General features: G+C 41.2%; 1 protein-coding gene and 1 long non-coding RNA gene across 9 annotated transcripts in view; one reads left to right on the top strand and one right to left on the bottom strand.

The window, feature by feature from the left end:
• MBNL2 (muscleblind like splicing regulator 2) overlaps positions 1–21,451 on the top strand; it is a 158,525-nt gene that overhangs the window by 125,940 nt on the left and 11,134 nt on the right. For 3 of the 8 annotated variants that reach the window (XM_060636827.2, XM_060636825.2, XM_060636822.2), the window contains one exon: positions 6,620–6,714. The exons of 3 other annotated variants lie outside the window; for them this stretch is intronic. In XM_060636827.2, coding sequence (XP_060492810.1) covers positions 6,620–6,714 — 95 coding nt within the window. Of the gene's footprint in view, positions 1–5,289; positions 5,326–6,619; positions 6,715–21,451 lie in introns of all 8 variants that reach the window. 2 more of the 8 variants (XM_060636823.2, XM_060636818.2) reach the window with 1 other exon arrangement.
• LOC132681903 (uncharacterized) overlaps positions 1,115–21,451 on the bottom strand; it is a 74,722-nt gene continuing 54,385 nt past the window's right edge. Inside the window, exons 2-3 of the long non-coding RNA XR_009611309.3 lie at positions 8,924–9,043; positions 1,115–1,457 (exon numbers count right to left, since the gene is read on the bottom strand). This is a non-coding gene — a long non-coding RNA (uncharacterized LOC132681903). The remainder of the gene's footprint in view (positions 1,458–8,923; positions 9,044–21,451) is intronic.

The raw sequence follows: 21,451 nt of genomic DNA, 5'->3' as shown, positions 1-21,451 counted from the left end.
TTAACTCGTATTTAACACTTCAATCCAATAATGACTGCTCTATTAAATCACTGAAAGAACCCTCACTTAAAAATGTTTCACCTGGAAACCATTTAAAGACTTCCAAAGCAAGAATGGATAACATCCTTGATGCAGTGACCTGATTATTGCTGATGGAATGATTGTATCGAGGAGCGATAGGCTGTACTGGTTGCTGTGCTTGAGTACTTCTGCCCCCTGCTGGATTGTTTAAAAACTGTCCGTGTGTCCGGCAACCCTCAATTGTGTGCACTTTGGGAGCCGAAAAGTGGGTCCTAGCCCACTTAATTCTGTGAATTACAAGTGTTTCCATCTGTAACATGATATCAATATCATAGTGAACAACCATGTGGCTCTCGTGCTCTGAAATGGTATATCAACTTCTAAGAAGTTTTCACATGTTTTTCTTAAATGATGAAAGAGAAAATAATTTTCTCAAAAGGCAGTTAGTGTAATCTTTCCCCCACTTAAACCCAGAACAGAAATTTTAGTGTTTATCTTGGCTCTAGCTTTTATTTCAGGCTTTCTTTCTCATAAACCACATTTTCAACTTAATTTTAAAATGGTAATGATAATGATCATTGTTAATCACTGTTGTCTTAAACGTCTGCAAATTAAGTGATGATGTTCAAAAATAAGTTTTGTAACTTGGCAGATGGGTGGGCCCATTATTTTTAACATGACAGATTTTGATTTTTCTATAAATACTTTATATTAATATCTATCCTATATGAAACAAAAAGCATTTCGTGTTCTCCTGGAGGCCACCCTTTACTGAAAAGTCATTCATAGTGGAATTTTGGGGGTTGTTTTTTTTAAGATCCCTAACTTTTATTTCTTTTTTTTCCCCCCACTGAGGTGTCATTGACATGGAACACTATATCAGTTTCAGATGTACAACATAATGATCTGATATTTGTATACACTGTGAAATGATCACCACAGTATGTCTACCTACCATCTGTCACCCATAGTGAAGTTTTTGATATGTTACTAGAACTCTCCCAATGACACAGTATGAATTTGGATATTAGGAATTCTGCCTCCAGACTGTGGAGATAGTAATGTAAAATATCATGCAAAATATGGGATTCCTCTCCCAAACCATGCTAACATAATTATCACCTTGGTTGGTGCCCTAGCATGTTTGTGGTGGGTAGGACTTTTCCTTTTCTCCCTTTTTTTTTTTTTTTTTTTGATAGGGATTATTTTAATCTAGGAGTTATACTTTTTCTTTGCTATGTTAGGAAAGCAGCAAAAACCACACACACTTACAAAAATAGCAGGGTAATAATTCTTGGCATTTCTCTGACAGGTTTATTCTGAGTTACTCTAAGTGTTCTTATAGGCATTTTCTCATTATTCTTCAAGATCATTCTGGCAGCAGCAGGCGTAATTATTGGCATTCTGCAGATGGAAAAACCGAGGCTGTGTCTATGCTGCAAAGTGGAAAATATAATTAATGGAAATATCCAGAGAACCCTAACTCACAGATTCTAGAGTTGGAATATTTCTGCAACCAAAGTAGAGAATAGTTGAGAAGTCTTTGTTGAGAGAGTTAGTGCCTTAGTGAAATGTCTCAGCCGGTCAGAACAAAACGACCCACCGACTCTTTCCTTGATATATTTCATTGTACTGGATGTACAGAATAACCAGAACAAGGAAAAGTGTTAGCACAAACATTGCCTAATGATCAGAAACCATAATGTTATGTAAGGTTATCACACACCTTGGTGAAAGATTTGTCAGCATTCAGTGGAAACTGTATCTGTACCACCACAGCAGAATCTATTTGTCCCACTTAATTCAGCAAACAGTTCTTGAACACATAGTAAGTTCTGGGTTCCAGATCCAGTAATGAGAATACAACGAAGAGGCAAAAATCAATACAATGCAGAGCGTTAAGGGCCCCTTAGGGCATGAGCAAAGCTATTTGAGAGGGCACCAAGAGGCAATGCATTAGGGCCATCAGCATGTGCAGTGGGTGGTGGTGACAAAGGATCCTGAGAAGGAAAGAACTCTCCAGAGGAGAAGAAATTTGCTTAGGACTTTGAAAGGAACATTTTCCCAGCGGAGGAAGAGCATCCCAGGCAGGGGAGACAGCCTAGGTTGGGGAGAGCATATTCGAGGAAGAGCAAGTTATCCGTTTTAGCTGCAGCATAAAGTATTTAAGGGGCAGGAGGAGGGCGCAAGGGCGGAAAAGAAGATGAGAACCAGAATCTGGCACTGAGTAAGACAGCCACACAGAGCATAAGCTATTTGTTTCCAATATTCATATCGTTTGTAGAGCACACAGAGAGAAAGAGAGGCTCATGAAATTAATTTGGTTGAACATTTCAACCACATCCTGAACTGAAGCTGAAGTGACACATTCGATCCCGGCTCAGTGTGGCTGCTGGAGCTGCTGTAGATGGTTTTCAACCCAGTGACATTCGCATCCGTGACACAAGAAAGCCCTCCAAGAAAACCCCTCCACATGGGAATGCAACAGAATTTTTATGGGCCTAACTTTGAATCCAGCCATGGTTCACTCTGAAATGAAATCATTTACAAAGTGGGTACATAAATTTTAGGAAAAGATTGATCCCACTGCACTCACTAATGGCAGAGAACACCCATTCAACCGACTGTCCACCTACTGTGTGCCCCAAAGACCTAGACAGACAATGAACGCTGCCCTCCCAGAGTTAACAGCAGAAGAGGAGAGATGGATGTTCAAGAAATGCCCATATAAATATGTAACTTAAATGTTTTATAAATCCTATGAATGAAAAAGTAGAGTTCAATACGCTTGAAAATAGAAAACTGATTTAAATGGCATGTGGAGGTAGGTAAAAGAGCAATTGAACAGTTTTCTAAAGAAGTGATATGTGCCTTGAGACCCGGAAGATGAAAAGAGTAGGGCGAAGATAATTCCAGGCAGAGGGGACAGCTTGTGGGAAGCCCAAAAGTAGGACAAAAGTGCGATGTGTTCAGTTCAAAGAAATGATAGACTAATCTGCCCGGGTCACAGTGCCAGCCTCCAGAGAGGGGTATAGAACAAGCCAGGGAGATAGACACTGGACCCTAGGGGACCTTTATCCTAAAAGCAATGAGAAGGCAGTGAATTGTTTCCAGCGGAGAAGCGAACAGACCTGTATTTAGAAAGGTTTACTCTGACAGCAGAGTGGAGACTGGATTAGGCAGGAGACAGGAAGGCAAGCAGGAAGACCAGTTAGGACATTATTACAGGGCCAAGCCTGGAGACAATGGTGATCAGGACCGGAGAAGTGGCAGGAGAGACGCACAGACGGACAAATGCAAGATGCATTTTAGAAGCAGGATTGCTTTGGCTTTTGGGTGAGCCGGAGCAGGGAATTTCAAGAGGGAAGGCGGATGCATAAATGTGGAAGCCTTGAGCTCATAGATAGTATTTAAATCCTGGGTTGAATGGGATCATGAATTGAATGATGCCCGGAAAAAGCACAGAGTAGGTGAAAAGGAGCCAGAAGTGAGTCCTGAAAAACTCCAGCATATAGAGATATGGAGTATTTGTGTGTGTGTGTGTGTGTGTGCGTGCACGTGTGTGTCTGGGTTATCAGAAAATCCAAGGGAAAAGACTAGTTTATTACGGAGGGAGGGGCTGAGTGCCAAATGTTACCAAGACTCAGGAAGTTAGATGAAAGTGGAAGAGTTCCTACTGATTGCACAAATACGGAGTTCTTGGTGACATTAGCAGTTGGAGGGAAGACGTGAAAATGAAAGCCAAAGTGGAAAAGATTGAAGAATATGTGGGGTCGAGGAAGTGAAAATTATTGTGCAGGTAACTTTTCAGAAGTTCGGTTATGAAGATTAGAGAGATAGGGTGAGAGAAAGAGAAGGAGAAAGAATCCTGTCGTCAACAGGATTTTGAGATGTGCGTGTGTGTGTATGTGTGTGTGCTAAATCAGACATATTAGCACGTGTTTGCTGAAGACTCCATTAAAAGCCCAGTTAAATAGCTTCTTTTCCTGACTAGTTAATGTTAGCCTGACCAAAATGTACATCACGCAGAAAGTACCCGTCAGGTGTAAACAGTTTGGCAGAGAGAATAAAGGCCTTCACATCTCAGATTCTTCGCCTAGTATCTCAGAAAACAGTTCTAAAACCCTAAGTGTGTACATCCATTCGTTAAAAAGAGTTTTCCTTTATTCATTACAAACAAATGTTCTGTCACCTACATGACCCCAACCTTCAGGTATCTTATATTATATTACCTTGATTTTTAGTCTAAGGAACTGAACCGGAAGTAGGTCATTCATTTTTTTCAGTACTCTACAACACACATTTCTCTTCATGGTCAGAGTTTTCTGATTCAAGCACATTAATAAGACAACCCCCAGAGAAGGCAGCTATTCCCCTGGAAGGAATGAAATCTTCCCTCCCTCCCTCCACCTGGAGGCCAACCTGATTTCCTAGTTTTGCCAAAGGTCTCCCTCAGAGATCACTGACTAGTAGCCATGACAAAATCGCTAGCCCTGGTCCTAACTCAGCCCCAGTTCTGCACTATTTTGCCTCTACGATATTCAAGCTTTGTTGCCAGCACCACTTCTTTATAATGATGAATCTCGTAGCAGAAAACAGATCACATATGCATCGAGGTCATTCCGTCACAAGAATGTCAGCCTTCCTAAACTGTAGGGCTTAGGAGCAATAATCCCAAGTTCACATGACCTGCGAGCATTTGATTTGGAGGATATGGAATCTTAATTACTGCTTGTATTTTCACATTGTTTTTGACACGAAACAAGCACAGTTTTAATGCAGTAAGGTCAGCGTAATCTAGTAAATACAAAACCTGACCTGGATTTAGGAATAGAATTCTATTTTGAGCCTTACCCTTGACTCACACTATGCATGACCTTGGAGTAGTTACTATGCCTCAGATTTTTCATCTGTAAAATACCTACTTCCTACCTTAGAGGATGACCTTGATACTGTCTGTAAAATACCTTGAGGTCTTAGAGGAAGGACACTGTAGCGTTGTCACATGTCATTCTTATAAGAATCATTTCGATGGATGTGAATAAGAAGTGTGAAAAGTAAAGAGTGAGCTTTGAGTAATATTGGCTTCCAATAAGTCAGATATATTTGTGTCTGTACTAAAAATGTGAGTAACTCTAAGAGACTGTGTTAACTAACCCTACTGATTTCTGGTTGTGCTTCAATCTCACTTTGAATGTTAACTCTAAACCGCTAACCTGTTTCTTTCCCTTTATTCACTTTTTCCACCTGCCATTGCATGACATGCAGGGTCAGTTTTGTGCATGACACCCGCTACCAGTATTGGTAGGTTTCAACCTTTTTTTATGTGTCTTTTATATTGTGTACAGTACCTTCACTTGCTTGAAATTTATTTCCAAGATGGTAGAAATGCTTGAGGAAATGGTAGATCTGAAGGCTTATTTGGCTTTAGAGTTAATGTATAGGGTTTTTTTTTTTTTAAATGTACTTGTAACTTGAAGAAAATGACCATTTCAATGTGACCAGAACAGCAGAGCAACCACTTACAAAACATAAAACCACAAGTATTGCTTTTTTAATGATCTGTATTCTGTTTCTCTTTATAGTTTATATGGTTTAGCATAAGAAAAAGAAAAGCTTACTTTATCAGAAAGGCAGGCTAATTTCATCAGTGTTTTAAAGTTTCATAGTGGTGTGCCTTTATCTCCTCTTTGCTGTGTGTTAGAGTTATCAGAGTTTCCCAGAAGTATTTATTTTTAAAAATTATGAATGGATGTATTTTGAAAACCAATGTCTGAACTGCTTTGCTTTATGATCGGTTTTTTAATTTTAAGTGTTGACTTATTTGTGATGATGATTTGTACCTTAGCACTCCCTTAGATGTTAAATTTTAATAATCCATCGTTATCCCTACACATCCTGTGCCTTGGTACAAAAGTCCGTCTTTAGGACACGCGGATTCGTCCCATTTAGAATAAAGAGAAATAAACATTGGCCAAATTTGCTGGGCTGTTTCACAGTAACTGTGTTAGAATTAACACCAAGGCCTCGAGTTTTTGCTCTACCATTTATTAACCCAAAACACCCCACAGCCTCCAGCAATTTCAGTTCAAAAAAGCAGCCCCAAATTGACAAAAATTTTCCGTCCCACCACAATGAGCTCCAAAGGAGGTCCTACCCCAAACTGGGCCTACACGTTGAGCCTTGGATGTTTTAGAATGACAAACATGAATATCGTATACCCTCACTTCATTGGACGTTACATGTCGCTTTTTTAGAGGAGACCGTTAGTACGTAACAACCGCAGACGCCGGATTGGGAATGATCTATTGTTAGAAGTAAAATGTTTATGAATACATCAACCAAAGTGATCCGCTTTGGCCTTTCTGGGAATCACTGATTATGTTTTAAAACTTCCTTTAATTGTACTTGTAATAAGCTATTTTCCCTTTTTTATTTCTCTCCCATGCTTCCTTGCTTTGCATTGTGATTGCATGCCATCTGCTGGTTTAACCCATGATGGCTTGCTGCTCTGATATTCACCATGCCAAAATACCACTTCTATTACCATAATGCTACACCCTCCTGTTCATTGCTCCCATGGTACCCCTCCTGAAAGTACCCATGATGCACAGCGCTACGTCAGCCACTGTCTCTGCAGCAACAACTCCTGCAACAAGTGTCCCCTTCGCAGCAACAGCCACAGCCAATCAGGTTTGCTCCTTTTAAAGCTTTCTTTCACAAATCCCAAACTCTAAATGAGTGCTGATATTTAAAAAAAAAATTCTCAGTGAGAATTTTTTTTTCATGTTTATCCATCAAATTTTATTTTTTTAATTAGTTTATAGCCAGCATTTATGGACAGGTTGCACTTATTTAGAGTTAACATTTACTGCAAATAATGATGTAGCTATGTTTTGTGTTGCACTGTTTGTTTTCGTACCTAATATTGTGTAATTAACCTGACAGGCTTAAATTCCTTTTAGTACAGCATTACGTATCCAGTGGTTTGTGAATTGCCACAGAGAAACTGTAAAAGCTGAGCCGGAAAACTGGCTATATTTCGATTCGGTTCATTCAGACCCTATCACCCGCCGGGGAGGAAAAAAGTTCTCCTCTGAGAAAAGTCTCCCCTTTTTCCTTCATGTCAAATTTGAGGTCTGAATGATTCTTGTCCACATCTCGCCTTGGTCGTATGTGCTCCCAAACTCACTGGTCCCCACTTCACAATTTGTGTAGATATTGGCCTAAGAACCAGAGCGTAGTGGAAGAGAAATACTAGGCACTGAGTTCACAAAGGCTGGATATAACTAATTAGGGGTGTTTAACTCTGTTGGTTTAACGCATGTGCCGGAAAGACCATGGATGTCCTATTTCTCAGTGAGAACCAGTTGGCTGTTTCCCACTCTGTAATCACAGGCTGACCGTCACCCTAACCCCAGCCAACCGACTTGCAAACATGTGCTCCCGCACGGGAGAGGCACATGAGGTCTGGTGAGCGTAAACTCTTAACCTCGCCTAGAAAAACACGTTACTGCGCATGCCCTCCCTTCATAGAAGAGCAATGGTTTTGGTTCTGCTTTTTAGCTTAATTTTTTTTTTAAAGTAAAATCGACCGTACTGATAAAAGATAAAAATAGATATAGGAGTAGGCCGGAAGGAAGGTCTGAGCTAATGGGAGAAACTGGGAGAAATCACGTCAGGTCATAAATGCAGATTCCAGACTGCATTTTGCAGGTGAGAAGGGCCGATTCACACTTTCTTTCTATGTTCAAGTGCGTAAGTGATTCCAGTGCTATGCGTCCCATCACGGAAGCGACAAGTGTGAGTGCACTTGAATGAAGGAATAAAAGTAAAATCCCGTGATAGGTCCGACTGTGTCCTCTGAAAGGTGATGAAGCGGGACAGGGATGGGGGGGGGGGGGGCACACGTGCTCTCAGAGGCAGATATAAACTAGCGATAACGCTTCAGCTCTCCCTCACCACCTCAAAAATGCCACATTACCTCTAAGGAAAGCCAACTCAGCTTCCAGACAGATATGATAAAGAATAGCAAGTAAGTTTCTTAGCTGGGAAGAAGATTCAAAAGAAAGGATGGGCTGGAAGAGGGAGAGACAATTTTCATCCCTGCTATAACTAGGTTCCCTTTCATTTGCTCGTTCGTAATAAGGAAGCTGGATGTTTGGATATTTAGGTCTGAGTCCTGCCTTCTTGAACCATGTTTTTGTGGTTGTTGACAGAATTTTTGTGAGAAAGTCCTCTCCTAAAAAAACAAGTTTGAAGTATCATATACTGGCATTCATTATGATGGAATTTTACTATACTTTATGGCAAGTTAAGCACTTGTTTTTTTTTTTAATTTTTTTTAACATTTTACTTATTTTTGAGAGACGTAGAGCAAGTTGGGGAGGGGCAGAGACAGAGGGAGACACAGAATCCGAAGCAGGATCCAGGCTCCGTCGGAGCTGTCAGCACAGAGCCAGACGCAGGGCTTGAACCCACCAACAGTGAGATCATGACCTGAAGTCGGACGCTTAACCAACCGACTGAGCCACTCGGGCACCTCAAGCTAAGTGCTTCTAATGCTGAGAGATCTTTCCTAAGAATGGAAAGGAAGTCAAGATAAAGAAACACTGTGGAGTTCGGGCATAAATTCCATTCATATGGTAAATACTTAATCACATATCATAAATATTTTTTCCAGCCTGGTGATTTTTTTTTTTTTTTTGGCTCCCTTTCCTGGGAAAAACTTTGAGAGACTGCACACCCGTGTGTGGGTTTCTGTACGTGGGAGGGTGGCAGGGGTAGGAAGCATGGGATATGCAAAGGCTAAGATATATCATTTTACACCAGACTGTGATTGGCAAGGGAACTGACAAGTTTAACTCCAGCTACATTTAAAGAGATATTATTAAAGGAGTACCTGACAGTAGCTTCGAGAATCCTAAATCTGTGTCTTGCAGTTTATCAGATATACTAGTTGCTGGGCTCCACTTCAGTGATGAAGAAGAGAAATCCTTTAGCAGCTCTTCAGGAAGGTCAGCTTGCTCAAGAAAACCACAGAAAAAGAAACAGTCGTAAATATAAATTTTTCAGATAGAATATTTTTTATGTATTTTCAACAAGTTTCAAAGAGCGAAGCAGCCAAACAAGAACTTGGAATGTCTTCCAGTGCCCCAGAATCCAGAATTCAGAGGATGCTGATGGCCTTTAAATGACAAGTCATTGTCTTGTTAATCTCACCCTTTAAACTCAAATGGAATCATATCCATGTGAATGATGTGTCCTTTAAACATAGTAAGTCTCAGTTTCCTCATTTGGGAGAGGGAGCCCAGCATTAGATCACCCCAAAGTCCCTTCCAGCCCTAAGATCCAGAAAACCTGTGGTCCCTTCGCTGCTATGCTGGACCCAAAGTATCAGATGTATGAAGCTAGACACTAGCGGAATGGCAAATAGTGCTAACGATTTCAGAGTTCAGGGCACAATAAGCATCTTGCCTTCTTTTTCCTTCATGGAGTGATCTGTCTTTAACAAAAAATGCGCTAGGGTTTTGACAGTCTTTCAGTGCATTTGATCAATTTATACCGGCAGTTCAAACAGTTCAAACCTCACAGGCATTTGTAATTAGAGACAAGTCATTCATAGAAGAAAGAAGATAGACCAAAACATCCCATGACAGACCCTCTGGTCCAGGCTTCCTTTACACGTGAGCCCGTGGTGAGCCAAGATGAACAGGTACAAACCTCGAAATTATGTTCTCAGGGCTGAATCAAGGGGCCAGCAATGAAAGTTTTCAATGAACTTAGACTTGTAGTTTGAAATGCAGTGAAGACAAAATCCAAATATTTGGGGGGAAATATAAAATAATCCTTTTGGTTGTTTGACTCTGGGCATAGCTTTATAAACAAAGATGCAATGAACAAATTTATTAGCAGCTATTTCCTCTTTCAGCTAAGGTCTTTGGGCCTTACTATAGAAATTACATTACATAATCATTACCTAATAAGATTATTATTTACCAACTACTTATTTTGCACAAGATACTATTCTAAATGGTTTCTCTCTCATATATGTTACATTATATATCATGCCATATATTTTATATTATATGACAAAGGGAACGTATGTATAGATATACTCATGTAAGCCTTAATCACAGTCTTATGAGCACAGCTTTGGGCATCTCTGTTTCACAGATGGTAAGACTGAAACAGAGGTTAACTAACTACCTTAGCCAAAGTTCAACAGCGAATGAAGGGTCTTGCTGGAACTGAATCCCGGGCAATCTGACTCTAGAAGCCTTGCTCTTAACCACCGTGCTACACCACCTTTCTCATAATTATAAATACACAAAAGTCAGTTCCCTCCCCAAATAAAACTATCTTTCAAGTGAGACACAATAGCAACACACTCTGTTGCTACAGGAGGAAATGAAGAAGCCTTGCTCGTGCAGCTCAAACTATGGTGAATCCTAAGGGGGGTGGGGGTGGGGGGTGGGAGATGGCCTGAACTTGAGCTTTGAGCTAGTTATGTAATTGCCAGGTCGTGTTTGGAAACCATATAGCTGATACACACTATTGCAATATATAACCACATATGAATATTCTGCATAATATTATAACAGTGAGTCGAGTGAAAATTACAAACAGGATTTATACAAGTAAGATAAGAAGTAAGAAGATAAAAAGTCAAAAAGAATTCGTCCTTAGTCCTAGTGAAGCAGGCTCACGGGCTTCTTTTGGGTGAAACCCTTGCCCAGACTTGACTCTTACTTCTGCCCATCAACTAACAAATGGCCTGGTAACAAGGAAGGTCAGACATGAAAATGAAAATACCATATAAAGCGGTCTGTTTCAGCCCAACAGATAGAATGTATCAATCTATAGATGCCTATATTGGGAAATATTTGATCTCAGAGTACACATTAAAAGACGTAGAGGTATACAGCTTAGTATATGGATTGCCTAGTTTTTTTCATATTGCAAGAAATTTCATTTAACAAGAGTACAGATTGAAATTCTTATAACTTGAATTATTATAGGACTCTATGCTGTCATTGCTTTGTTATGTTTTATTTCAAACCTACATTCTGTTTCAAGAGGAGAGAAAATAGTTTCCGAACAAATACACTTCAAGTTTTAGTTTCTTCATTTATATACAGAGTTCATTCAGTTTACCTAATAACATCCTTGAAGACCCAGTTAAAATACAGTTTATACTGAGAGTCTTTCCCTTCATCCCGGCAGCTAGAAGTGCTTTTTCTAGCCTCTGAGTTCTGAAAGGACTCTACCTGCACGCTCCTCGGAGCATCGCTGGAAAGAAGGAATGGCAAGCGCACATGCGCACAGGCAGGCATCCGGGGAGGAGGCAATCTGATTGGTCAGAGCCTTAGTTTCCGGTGGGAGGGGTGGTGGTGACTGCAGTTGGGTTTGATTCTGACCTTACAGGACCAAGGCAAAGGGTTTTGCCTGATTTGGCCAATAGAGGTCTTTAAACAGGATAGTTGACAGAACAGAAGTCTGGGGAGAGTGAACAGATAGATTTGAGGCCGGAGAGTCTATGGAGACCATTGAAAGGTTTTAACTGAGACGGTGGCCACTGGCAAGTGGCATACTTTGTCTTGCCTTTGCCACTTACATGGGGAGAGTTACTTTTAACCAAAGAGAAACATAAAAACTCATCCCATGGCAAACGCATCCAAATATTAAGGTCCTATGGCACAAAAAGAAATTTGGGCTGAGGTGGAAGATTAGCCATAGGAAGTCGCTCCCTAGGACCTGAATTAAGTCCCTTCAGGGACAGCAGTTGAGTGGACTCACTGGTCCCATGTCTCCAGCGTGCTTACTCCTAACATGTGCCTTTCCGCTTCTTCCTAAATGAGACTTCAGAACCACAGAAGCTCAAAGACCTCCCAAGCCTTTGCTCGAAAGAAAGAGCCCCTCCAGATTTGGAATGAATACACACCGCCCATGTTTCCACAGTGAGAGCTACGTGGGCAGTGAGGGCGATTATCCATCTAATTCATTCTGGGAAATGAGACTGTGCTAGGAAGAAAAAGTTCTTGAACTTGGATATTAGGAAGCTTTTTATAGAGCACCCCACCAGTAACTTTTTTTTTAAGTTTATTTACTTATTTTCAGAGAGGGAGGGGGAAAGGGCAGAGAGAGGGAGAGAGAGAATCCCAAGCAGGGTCTGCACTTTCAGCACAGAGCCCCATGCAGGGCTCAAACCCACTGAACTGCGAGATCATGACCTGAGCCAAAATCAAGAGTGAGATCATGACTGAGCCACCCAGGTGCCCACCCCCCAACCAGTACCTTTAAAGCTAGGGAAAACAAATTATATTTCTGGCAATATGTTAAAAATCTCTCAATCATATCTACAAAAAGTGATGACTCAGGTTTAAAATTATGACCTCAAAGTCTTGTCACATCTTCTAAACACTCTCCAAAGATTAAATCCATTTAACAAAAAGTTGACCTTAGGAAGAGTTTATTGAAAATTAGTAATATACACATATAATTCTCTATTTATGAGAACATATCTAAGTCAGAAAAATCCCATTTTCTATACATGCCAGTTATAAATTTACTGTATCTGATAATCAACTTCAATAATATCGTACCAAAAAAAAATTACACGCAACCAGATTCATAATAGTATGCTTTATCTGGCCTGCTACAAATTACTTGAGAGGGAAGAATAAAGATTAAAAGCATCAAATTTTACTTCTCACAAATAAATGTGAACACAACCTCAAAGCTATTTGTATAAAGATTTTTGGATATGTAAGTTAGCCTGTACTAATGAAGAAATCTAGAAAGGTAAGGTCATGTTTTACTTAAACTCTCATCTCAAAGAGTTTTATAAAACATCTATTATGCAAAGCCATCTGCCAGGACTATATTCAGATAAATGTAGGAGGCATTAAACACTCCCCACTATTCACCATTTGACCCATTTGGAGCCTGTTTTTTTTTTCCCCCCACGAGAAAAATCTTGGTTCTGTAAAGCATTGGTGTGGGGGAAGTGGGTTCCTGGGAGACACCTCTGCCAAAACACACGGTGGTAACTGGCCTCCAAGTACGGATGCTCGAATTCCTTTCTCACCATTTGCTCATTCCTGGGAACAGACTGTAGAAAGCAGCTGGGACCCAACTATGTTGTGCTCCAGAGAGGCCCAGAGGGCAAGTGTCAAAATCAAGCCCTTGTGAATAGTACTCAGGTGGAGAACATCCATCTCAGCATTTGACTTCCCACCACTAAAGCTCCTTAGCCACCTTGCACGTTTTGCTCATGTCCTAACAATAGAAGGGGGTTCCGTTTCAGTAATGGATCGGGTTGCTTCAAATGAGGCAGAACTGCCATATTAAATATTTTGTGGAAAGAGGCAGCAGTGAGTAAGCGTGGGGGGGGGGGGGGGGTGAGATTGGAGCCTGCTATAGCTCTAAGTAAAAAAAGAAAAAAAAAAAAAAGCTAAATGTTTTTGAAACTGCAGGACTTGCATTCAGTTAATGCTATTGGCTAAAGCTGCTTGGCAATTTAAGTGTAAATTCCATGGCGCAGTGCAGCTCAGGCATCAGGATCCAGAGGGAACCATCCGGGTCAGAACACTTTTGGGTGAGGGGTGGGTCTTGGATCTAGGACAGCCGTACAGAAGCAGATTGTTTTTGCTCTTCAAGAAATCAGAAAATAAGAAGACAATAGATCTTTTAGCTTTCTGCCTCAGAGGCAGCTGCTTTGCAGGCCAAACGACCCTGAGGTTCAGTTCATAAATGTGTCTGCAGATTCTCAAAGGAAAGGCTAAGTTATGTAAGTGTCGTAATCTAGTGCATTTTCATTTTTCATGAATAATTTACACCTCATGGTGAGAAACTTGGGTAGAATTCTTTTCTATGGAGCACCTAAAGACATATCAGCTCCAATTTTGTGCAGCTGAAGAGAAAATGTCAAGGGTCCTTATGTGGGACTTTACTGCCTGGTGGATTGTCCTACTTATTATGACTCAAATCCCATCCTCTTTTGCATTTTGATGGAATTTGGGGGGAATCTTTTTAGATTGAGAAGTTCTTTTCCCAGTAGTATTTTGGCTTCTGTTGATGGTAATAAAATCATGCTCAACTTTCCTAATTTGAGGTTTCTGCTTTTGAGCAGAGTGAATATACTGTTCATCCTGTATGTGTGTTTATTTCAGCTGTAGACCTGCACGGAAAGAGACTAGCTACCACGCAGGAATTCAAATCCATTTTCAAGGGCTGAAAGATGAATGGGGTCTCATTCTTAATAAAAGTTGTTAGGAACAGAGTACAATTTTGATTTATAGGCATTTAGCTCCCCAAGTTCTACCGCTGCCGCCCGCCTTCCTGCACTTCTTACCAGCATGATTGGGGTGTTGGCAGCCTTTCTGTGTGGGCAGATGGAGAGGAGACATCCCCACCGCTTCCTGATGAGGGGGGAGGGACAGCCAGCTGACCCGACTGTTCCTTCACTTACTGGATCTGACGCCACCACGTGTCACAGACAGTTGCCAGTTGGTCTGGCCTCTCAGCCCCTGCTAGCATTCCCTCTGGGCCACATCGCTGGGGGTGACGACTCCAAGGTCAGACCTGGCTGAGTCTGCTGATCATTCTGGAGGCTGCCACTGTGGACAGGGGCTAGATACCGGGAGTTTACTGCCTAGTCAGAGAAACACGGAGCAATGGGAGAATGCCAGCAAACGAAATAGTCGGATACTCAAACGTTACTACGTGGGCGGTAAGCTCCGTGGCAGGGCCTTATCCCTAAAAGGGCTGGGGAGTAGGTCTGGAGGGGTATGTAGGAATTTGACAGATAAAGACCACTGTGAAGCATAAGGGGCGGAGATGGGCATGGGGTGAGGGGGAAAGGGGACAACCCATATGAACGTACCACCATTCTGCTTTACGTGTGTCCTCATATTTAACCCTGTCAGATGGGCCCTATTCTTCTATTACATGTGGTGAAATCAAGGCTTAGATTGGCCACATGTGCCATCAGTAGTAGAGCCTGCATTTGACCCCAAGTCCATCTGACCCTGAAGTCTATGCCTCCCCCTTGCCCCGCATTCTTCCTCAGTAGCCTATGTGGTTCACACAAGAGTTTTAGAATCAGTCCTGGACTTTATCCCACAACAGAGGCAGATGGAACAGCTATTACTTTATCAGATCTAAAGGAGGCGGGTGGACCCTGGCTCACATGGGCAAAACAAAGAGCTCTAGGCCATAGTGAGTGGGAGAAAGAGGAGAGGGTGCGTTTGGGCAGGGCCGGAAAGTTCAGTTGTGGAGGTGAGAAGGGTTTAGTTACTGAGGGCTTAGGAGGACAGGATGGGAGCAGGGCAGTGATGAGTTAAATCAGAGACTAGGAAACGCTAATCTACCACAAGTGAGTGGGTGGGAACTAGCTGGGACAGGCTGAGGGAAGGTTCACTAAGGAGGAAGCTACCTCATCAATGAAAAGATGAACTTGGGATGGAGAGAAAAGAGGAAATATGGGGAGGGATAGATAATTAAGAATCAGGAAAGTTCAAAGGCGCGTTTTGATCCTTTGGCCTCCCGAGGGTCTTCTCCCGCTTCTATCGTATCCGGATTTCACCAACTTCCTCCTCCCTGCCACACCAGCCTTCTCTAAGACATCTCTGCAATGACTCACATAAGAAGAACAGTTCTTGTTGACACATCTTCACTTGTATTTGTACTATGAAGGACCAGTTTGTTGACCACTATTCTCTGACGTTGGTTCATGAAAAAGTGTAGCATTTAGAATCTAATCTGCTGGAGCTTTTGGTCTGTTTCACTTTCAGTGATCAAATCATATTATTCTTTCTATCATTGCCTTCGCTCTGGCGTTTTCAAAGGTCCTCAGAGCTTATGTCGATGAGCTTCCTGTCATCAATTGCAGACACTCTTCACTGTTCACCACAGTCTAGAAGCAGCGTCATTAAGCTGGTCGTTGTAAATGTCACCCATTTTTCCATAGTCATGGTTATATCAGGCATTGCAGGTCTGACTGCAGACCTGCATCAACTCTTCACAGTCATGAAAGACAGTACACCATAAGAGAAATTTACTGCAGTCCTGCCATACTCCCACAGTAATATAAAAAAGGAAACTAAAATGCAAGTTGCAAATTGGAACAGGAGCCCAGGTGAGCAGGACAACTTATCCAAGTCACACAGATATTGACAGAGCCAGGGCTGGAACCCAATTATCTGTGTCCTTCTGAGAGTACTGCTTTTTCTCTTTCACCACACTGCCCTCCTGAGAACGTGCTTTAACTGATCATTCCCCCAGCCACAAAGTAGAGAGCGCAGAGAAAACACACAGACAACTCAACAGCTCTCCTTTATGGAGGACTTTCCAAGAACCAGACATTGTGCTAATAAGCCTTTTATATGAATTATTAAAACCCAAAATGGCCCTGTAAGGGACTAGTCTTATCCCCATTATGCAAATGAGGAAACTAGTTTCAAGAAGCCGAGAGGCTTGTCCGAGATCATCGGTCAAGTGGCAAAACCAGATTCAGAACTTTTCCAAGCCCCTAACCTTCCATTGCACAGTGAGAAAGACCTAGAATGGTTAAGTGACTTGCTCAAGGTTACATGAGGGTTCGAAACTTGCCTCCTAACACTGCACTTACCCCACTGTCAAACCACAACACAGCAAGAACATGTGAGCTACACATTTGTTTTTGAACAATCAATAGCTTTGCTTCCTTCTTAGAACTTAGAAAAGTTTTTGAGGAATCAAAAAGATACCCAGGGATGTTAAACTTGATTCCTTCTTTTTCTCCAAATATATTTTCCAATAATAATTTCATAGCTCTTGCATGAGTCATTCTTTCAATATTTGTCATTGTTACACTGAAACGTTTGAAAGGGCCAGAGAACCACCTTAGTTATGAGAATTCGGGAGAAAAGGAATTACTTGAATCTATTCCTATTGTTCACCTTTTCTTTGCTCTTCTCTGGCCCTTGCAATGTGAAGGATGGCCTTGAACAAGGAGAGAAGTTTAAAAAGGGAAAGCTAAGGAATATGTCAAGAATGAGAAGAAAACCCCATTGTACTCCTTTGCCTTGGAAAAAAAAAGGTGTTTAAGTGTTGCTTTTTTTTTTTTTTTAACATAAGGTCATAACATAAGTCCCCTGTCTGCGGTGTATGTGAGGCCCAGGAAAAGACAAGTGTATGTGGAGCTTAGGACAGGACAGGTATATAGGGGACCCCAGGACAGGACAGGTGAAGGTTTGAAGACAGAAGCATGGATGTGTGTTAGACGAGACTGGTGTGCAGAAGTGTCCATAAATCGTGGTTTGCTCTAAGCAGAGCGATACACACATTATTAGTAAATGCTGTCTATACCTTGTCAAAGTATTCATGTTTTGTGGCCTGGCCTAGGAAGCTAACTTAGGTGAAATATTACCAAATAACAGTGGTCGCACGTGCTTCCTACCACCAGGCACTCATTAAATACATGATCTAATCCACACAACTCATGAGTTAGGGACAATGTTTGATCCACACTGTAGAAATGAGGAACACTAAGAATGATAAGTGTTGAATCACTTGCCCGTATAACACATCCAATGGGCCTAGAACAGGCTTGGACAGGATCTAACTCAAAAGAATCCTGCCTGTCATTGGATATTAACTTTCTACTACAGTGGACGCTGATCATCATACACTGATGACTCTTGATGCTTTTATAATCAAAGATTTTAGTTTGAAAAATGATCAGTATGAGTGACAGTCAAGACTTTCATGAATAAACAGAGAAATCCAGCTTATATTTATTTAGTTGTCAGTGACAGGTCAGGATACACAAATATAGAAAGGAGAGTAACTATATTTGACATTTTTAGTATGTTAATATCATCAAAATCAGATTTATTAACAACATAGATGGAGGGCAATACAGATCATATAATACTTAAATGCACAATATTATTATTTGAATGTCCATTTTAAATAGAAACTGAAACGAAATTTTATTTATTCCCTTCCCTTTTAAGAAAAGGGAACCAACACTTAACAAAACCAGATACTTACTATACATTGTTTCATTTACTATTCAACAGAACTCTGTGAAGTGTCTTATACATTTTCCAGAGGAGAGCAAACATTAAAGAATAAATTGTTTAAGATTCAAGCAGGTAGGAAGTGACTGGACAGTTTTAGAATTCAGGTTTACCTGCCTCCAAATCCTGTTCTCTTGGGTCTCCACCATAGAATGAGATTGGAGTTTATGGTCACTGTAGGACTGGGATGAATCTCTTTATATGGTTCCCTTTAAAACGTCTAACTATTGAGTTTAACTATTAGTTTTTAAAGTTGTAACCATTTAAGAAGGAAGTTCTAATAGAAACAAACCTCTTGAAATCCAAGTTCAGTATCAGAAATAGTCTGAAAATACTGTTGGTTGATGAAACCATAAGGAAATTCAAATTTTAGTCCAGAAAACAACAGCTAGAAAGCAGATGGACAAGGTCACCATTTCACCCTTCCCAGGATGGTAAACTGGCAAATAACTTCTGGCTGGAAAGAGTCTACCAAGAGGAGTCCTCTCATCCAGGGCTTTTCATTTTTTTAATTTTTCAAACAATGATAATTTTAAGATTTTTTTAAGTTTATTTATTTTGAGAGCAAGAGAAAGAGCACAAGCAGGGGAGGGGCAGAGAGAGAGAGAGAGGGACAGGGTTGAGAATCCCAAGCAGGCTTGGCACCATCAGCACAGAACCCAACGTGGAGCTGAAACCCACAAACCGTGAGATCATGACCTGAGCCAAAATCAAGAGTTGGACGCTTAACCCCCGGGCACTCCTAAACAACGATAATTTAAAAGGAGAGACACTGTTTTTCTTCCCAGTCTCCATAGAACCTTACCTTCACACCTGTCTCAGGTGAATTGAACATCACTACTTGGGAATAAACGTTTGGGGTGGCTTGGAGGAGGCAACTCAAAGGAGCCACTAGGAGGCTGTCTGGTTGTAAGCAAGCCAGGGAGCTGAATTAGAAAGTGAGCCTAGGAAGCTGATGACAATTCAGGTATGAAACAGAGAGCCAGGGATCCCATTTTAAAGCCAAAAATGGGGAGAAGAGAAGGAAAAAGGAAGAAGGAAATAAGTATTGGGGGGAAAGGGGGTGTAAGGAGTTATTCTTTAATGGGCATAGAGTTCCATTTTGGAATGATGAAGAGGCCCGAAGATGGATGGTGCTGATGGTTACTCAGCAGTGAGTGTACTTACGCCATTGAACTGTACATTTAAAAATGGTCAACATGGCAAATTTTAAGCTATGCCTATTTGCCACAATTTTCTGAATTGGAAAAAGGATCTGAAAAGACATTTCTCCAACAAAGCAGGGATTAGGATTGGAAAGAAGACATGTGATTGTACTTTTATTAGGTCCATCGCATAAAGTTATTTTTACATGACAAATTATTTTTTGTGGCTGTGTTGTCTTTTAAGAGTTCTGTTTTCGTAAAGCAGGCAGCTGCGTACATAAGCAGATTTGTCCTCAGTGAGCCATCCTCGCTGGAAGCGGGGTCTATGCTGAGATGTGAGGCCGTAACAACAGCCCAGTGTTCACTCGGTGGCAATGCACCTTCATACCTTTTCTCAACAGACCTAGTATGTTTCATGTAAAATTGACATTTCTGGGAATACAGCATTTACAAAAAATTTTCAAAGTTCATTTATTTATTTTGAAAGAGAGAGAGGCAGGGAGGAGCAGAGAGAGAATCCAAGCAGGCTCCACACTGTCAGTGCAGAGCCCGATGTGGGGCTCAGACTCACGAACCATGAGACCAGGCCCCGAGCCAAAATCAAGAGTCAGCCGCTTAACCGACAGAGCCATCCAGGCACTCCTGGGAATACAGTATTGAACAAAACAGTCCCTGTTCTCATGAATCTTACCTAATGAGGGTGCCAGGCAGTAAACCCACATGCAAACAGTGACAGTCCAAGCACTTCTCATATAATAAGGATCATCTCAAAAAGTAGAAATGCTCAAAGAATGGTCCTAGCCACTGAGTTTTGACAGAGGACTGCCATAAAGAAATAAAAGAGAGTATAGAGGAGCTTTCTTTATATATTTTCTTTTTTCGGTCTCCATTTTTGGTATTTTGACTCCCCCTGGGAGTTATTAGGGAAGACAGATGGTAACCTGGTTTAGCTACCCACCAGCCTGCAGAGGTACCAACATTGTGCAAGCAGAGTGAGAAAGCCAGGCTCAGAAGGTCACAAAGCTTGCTGATGGCACAGATAAGCCTCCTGAAATTCCAGTCCAGGACCCTGATTTTTCCTTTGCGCCATGATTTTACACACAATTAAGTAGTTTTGTTCACCACCTTCTCTCTCTCTCTCTCTGACTCACATATGCAGACACACAGGCAAAGCACTAAAATAGGAAAAAAAAATACTAATTTTGCTGGAAATTTTGTTAGATGGCAGGGTCATCCCACCAATTCCAGAAATGTGCAAGATGAGTACGAGACACATTTCATGTCTTGCATGCAACATTAATCTTACCATTCCTTTTACCGAATCTTAGCATTTGGTTACTTTTCTGCCTTTAAGTGTCCTAAAAGCCAGTTCTTAGCAGGCTGGATTATACATTCTGCTCCACTGTTAAAATGAACACCACAGCCAAAACGTGCTCAGGATTCTAAGTCCAACATAATGGAGGTGGATATAAAAGCAGGGTATTGAGCAGGATTGAGGACTTTATGTTGAATCCAACAGGATCTTGTTTCTGTGATTTTTTCTTGGCCCAGATCTTCAATTTATTACTGGAAGCAAAACCCCATATTGAAAAGAGCAGGTATAAATGACTGCTCTGGAAATCTCTTTTCCATTGCTGCATAAACTGATTTTTAAAGGCATAAAAAAAGTTTTCCTGGATTCCACCTTCATGTCCAGGGGTCACCTTCCGTGAAATAGCCTCCGAGGTGGGCAGCCTATTTCATCCCTGGTAGCCTCACTTGCTATACATCTCACTGAAAATATTCTAAATATGAAATATCATATTTAGAAAAATATTTTCTAATTTTTCCCTATAATGTTTTAGAATATTTTTTAAGTTCATTTATTTTGAGAGAGAGAGAGAGCACACACATGTGCAAGTGGGGGAGGGGCAGAGAGAGAGAGAGAGAGAGAGGGAGAGAGAGAGAGAATCCCAAGCAGGCTCTGCACTGTCAGGGCAGAGCCTGACGTGGGGCTCAAACCCACGAACTGTGAGATCATGAGCTGAGCCGAAATCAAGAGTTGGAAGCTTAACCAACTGAGCCACCCAGGCACCCCAGAGTATTTTCTCAAATAGTGTGGTACAAATCTTGTATACTGTGTCTGATATAGTAGAGGAATTTAGCCTTCTTTCGTATATAGAAAGTCCTTAATTTTAAAAGTGTTTGTTCACAATTCCCTTTGTCACTTGGTTTGAG

This window comes from Panthera onca, chromosome A1 (genome assembly GCF_046562875.1).
Source record: "Panthera onca isolate mPanOnc1 chromosome A1, mPanOnc1 haplotype 2, whole genome shotgun sequence".
Taxonomy (NCBI): domain Eukaryota; kingdom Metazoa; phylum Chordata; class Mammalia; order Carnivora; family Felidae; genus Panthera; species Panthera onca.
Note: the sequence above shows the minus strand (reverse complement) of the source record. Positions and strands in the feature narration are given on the sequence as shown.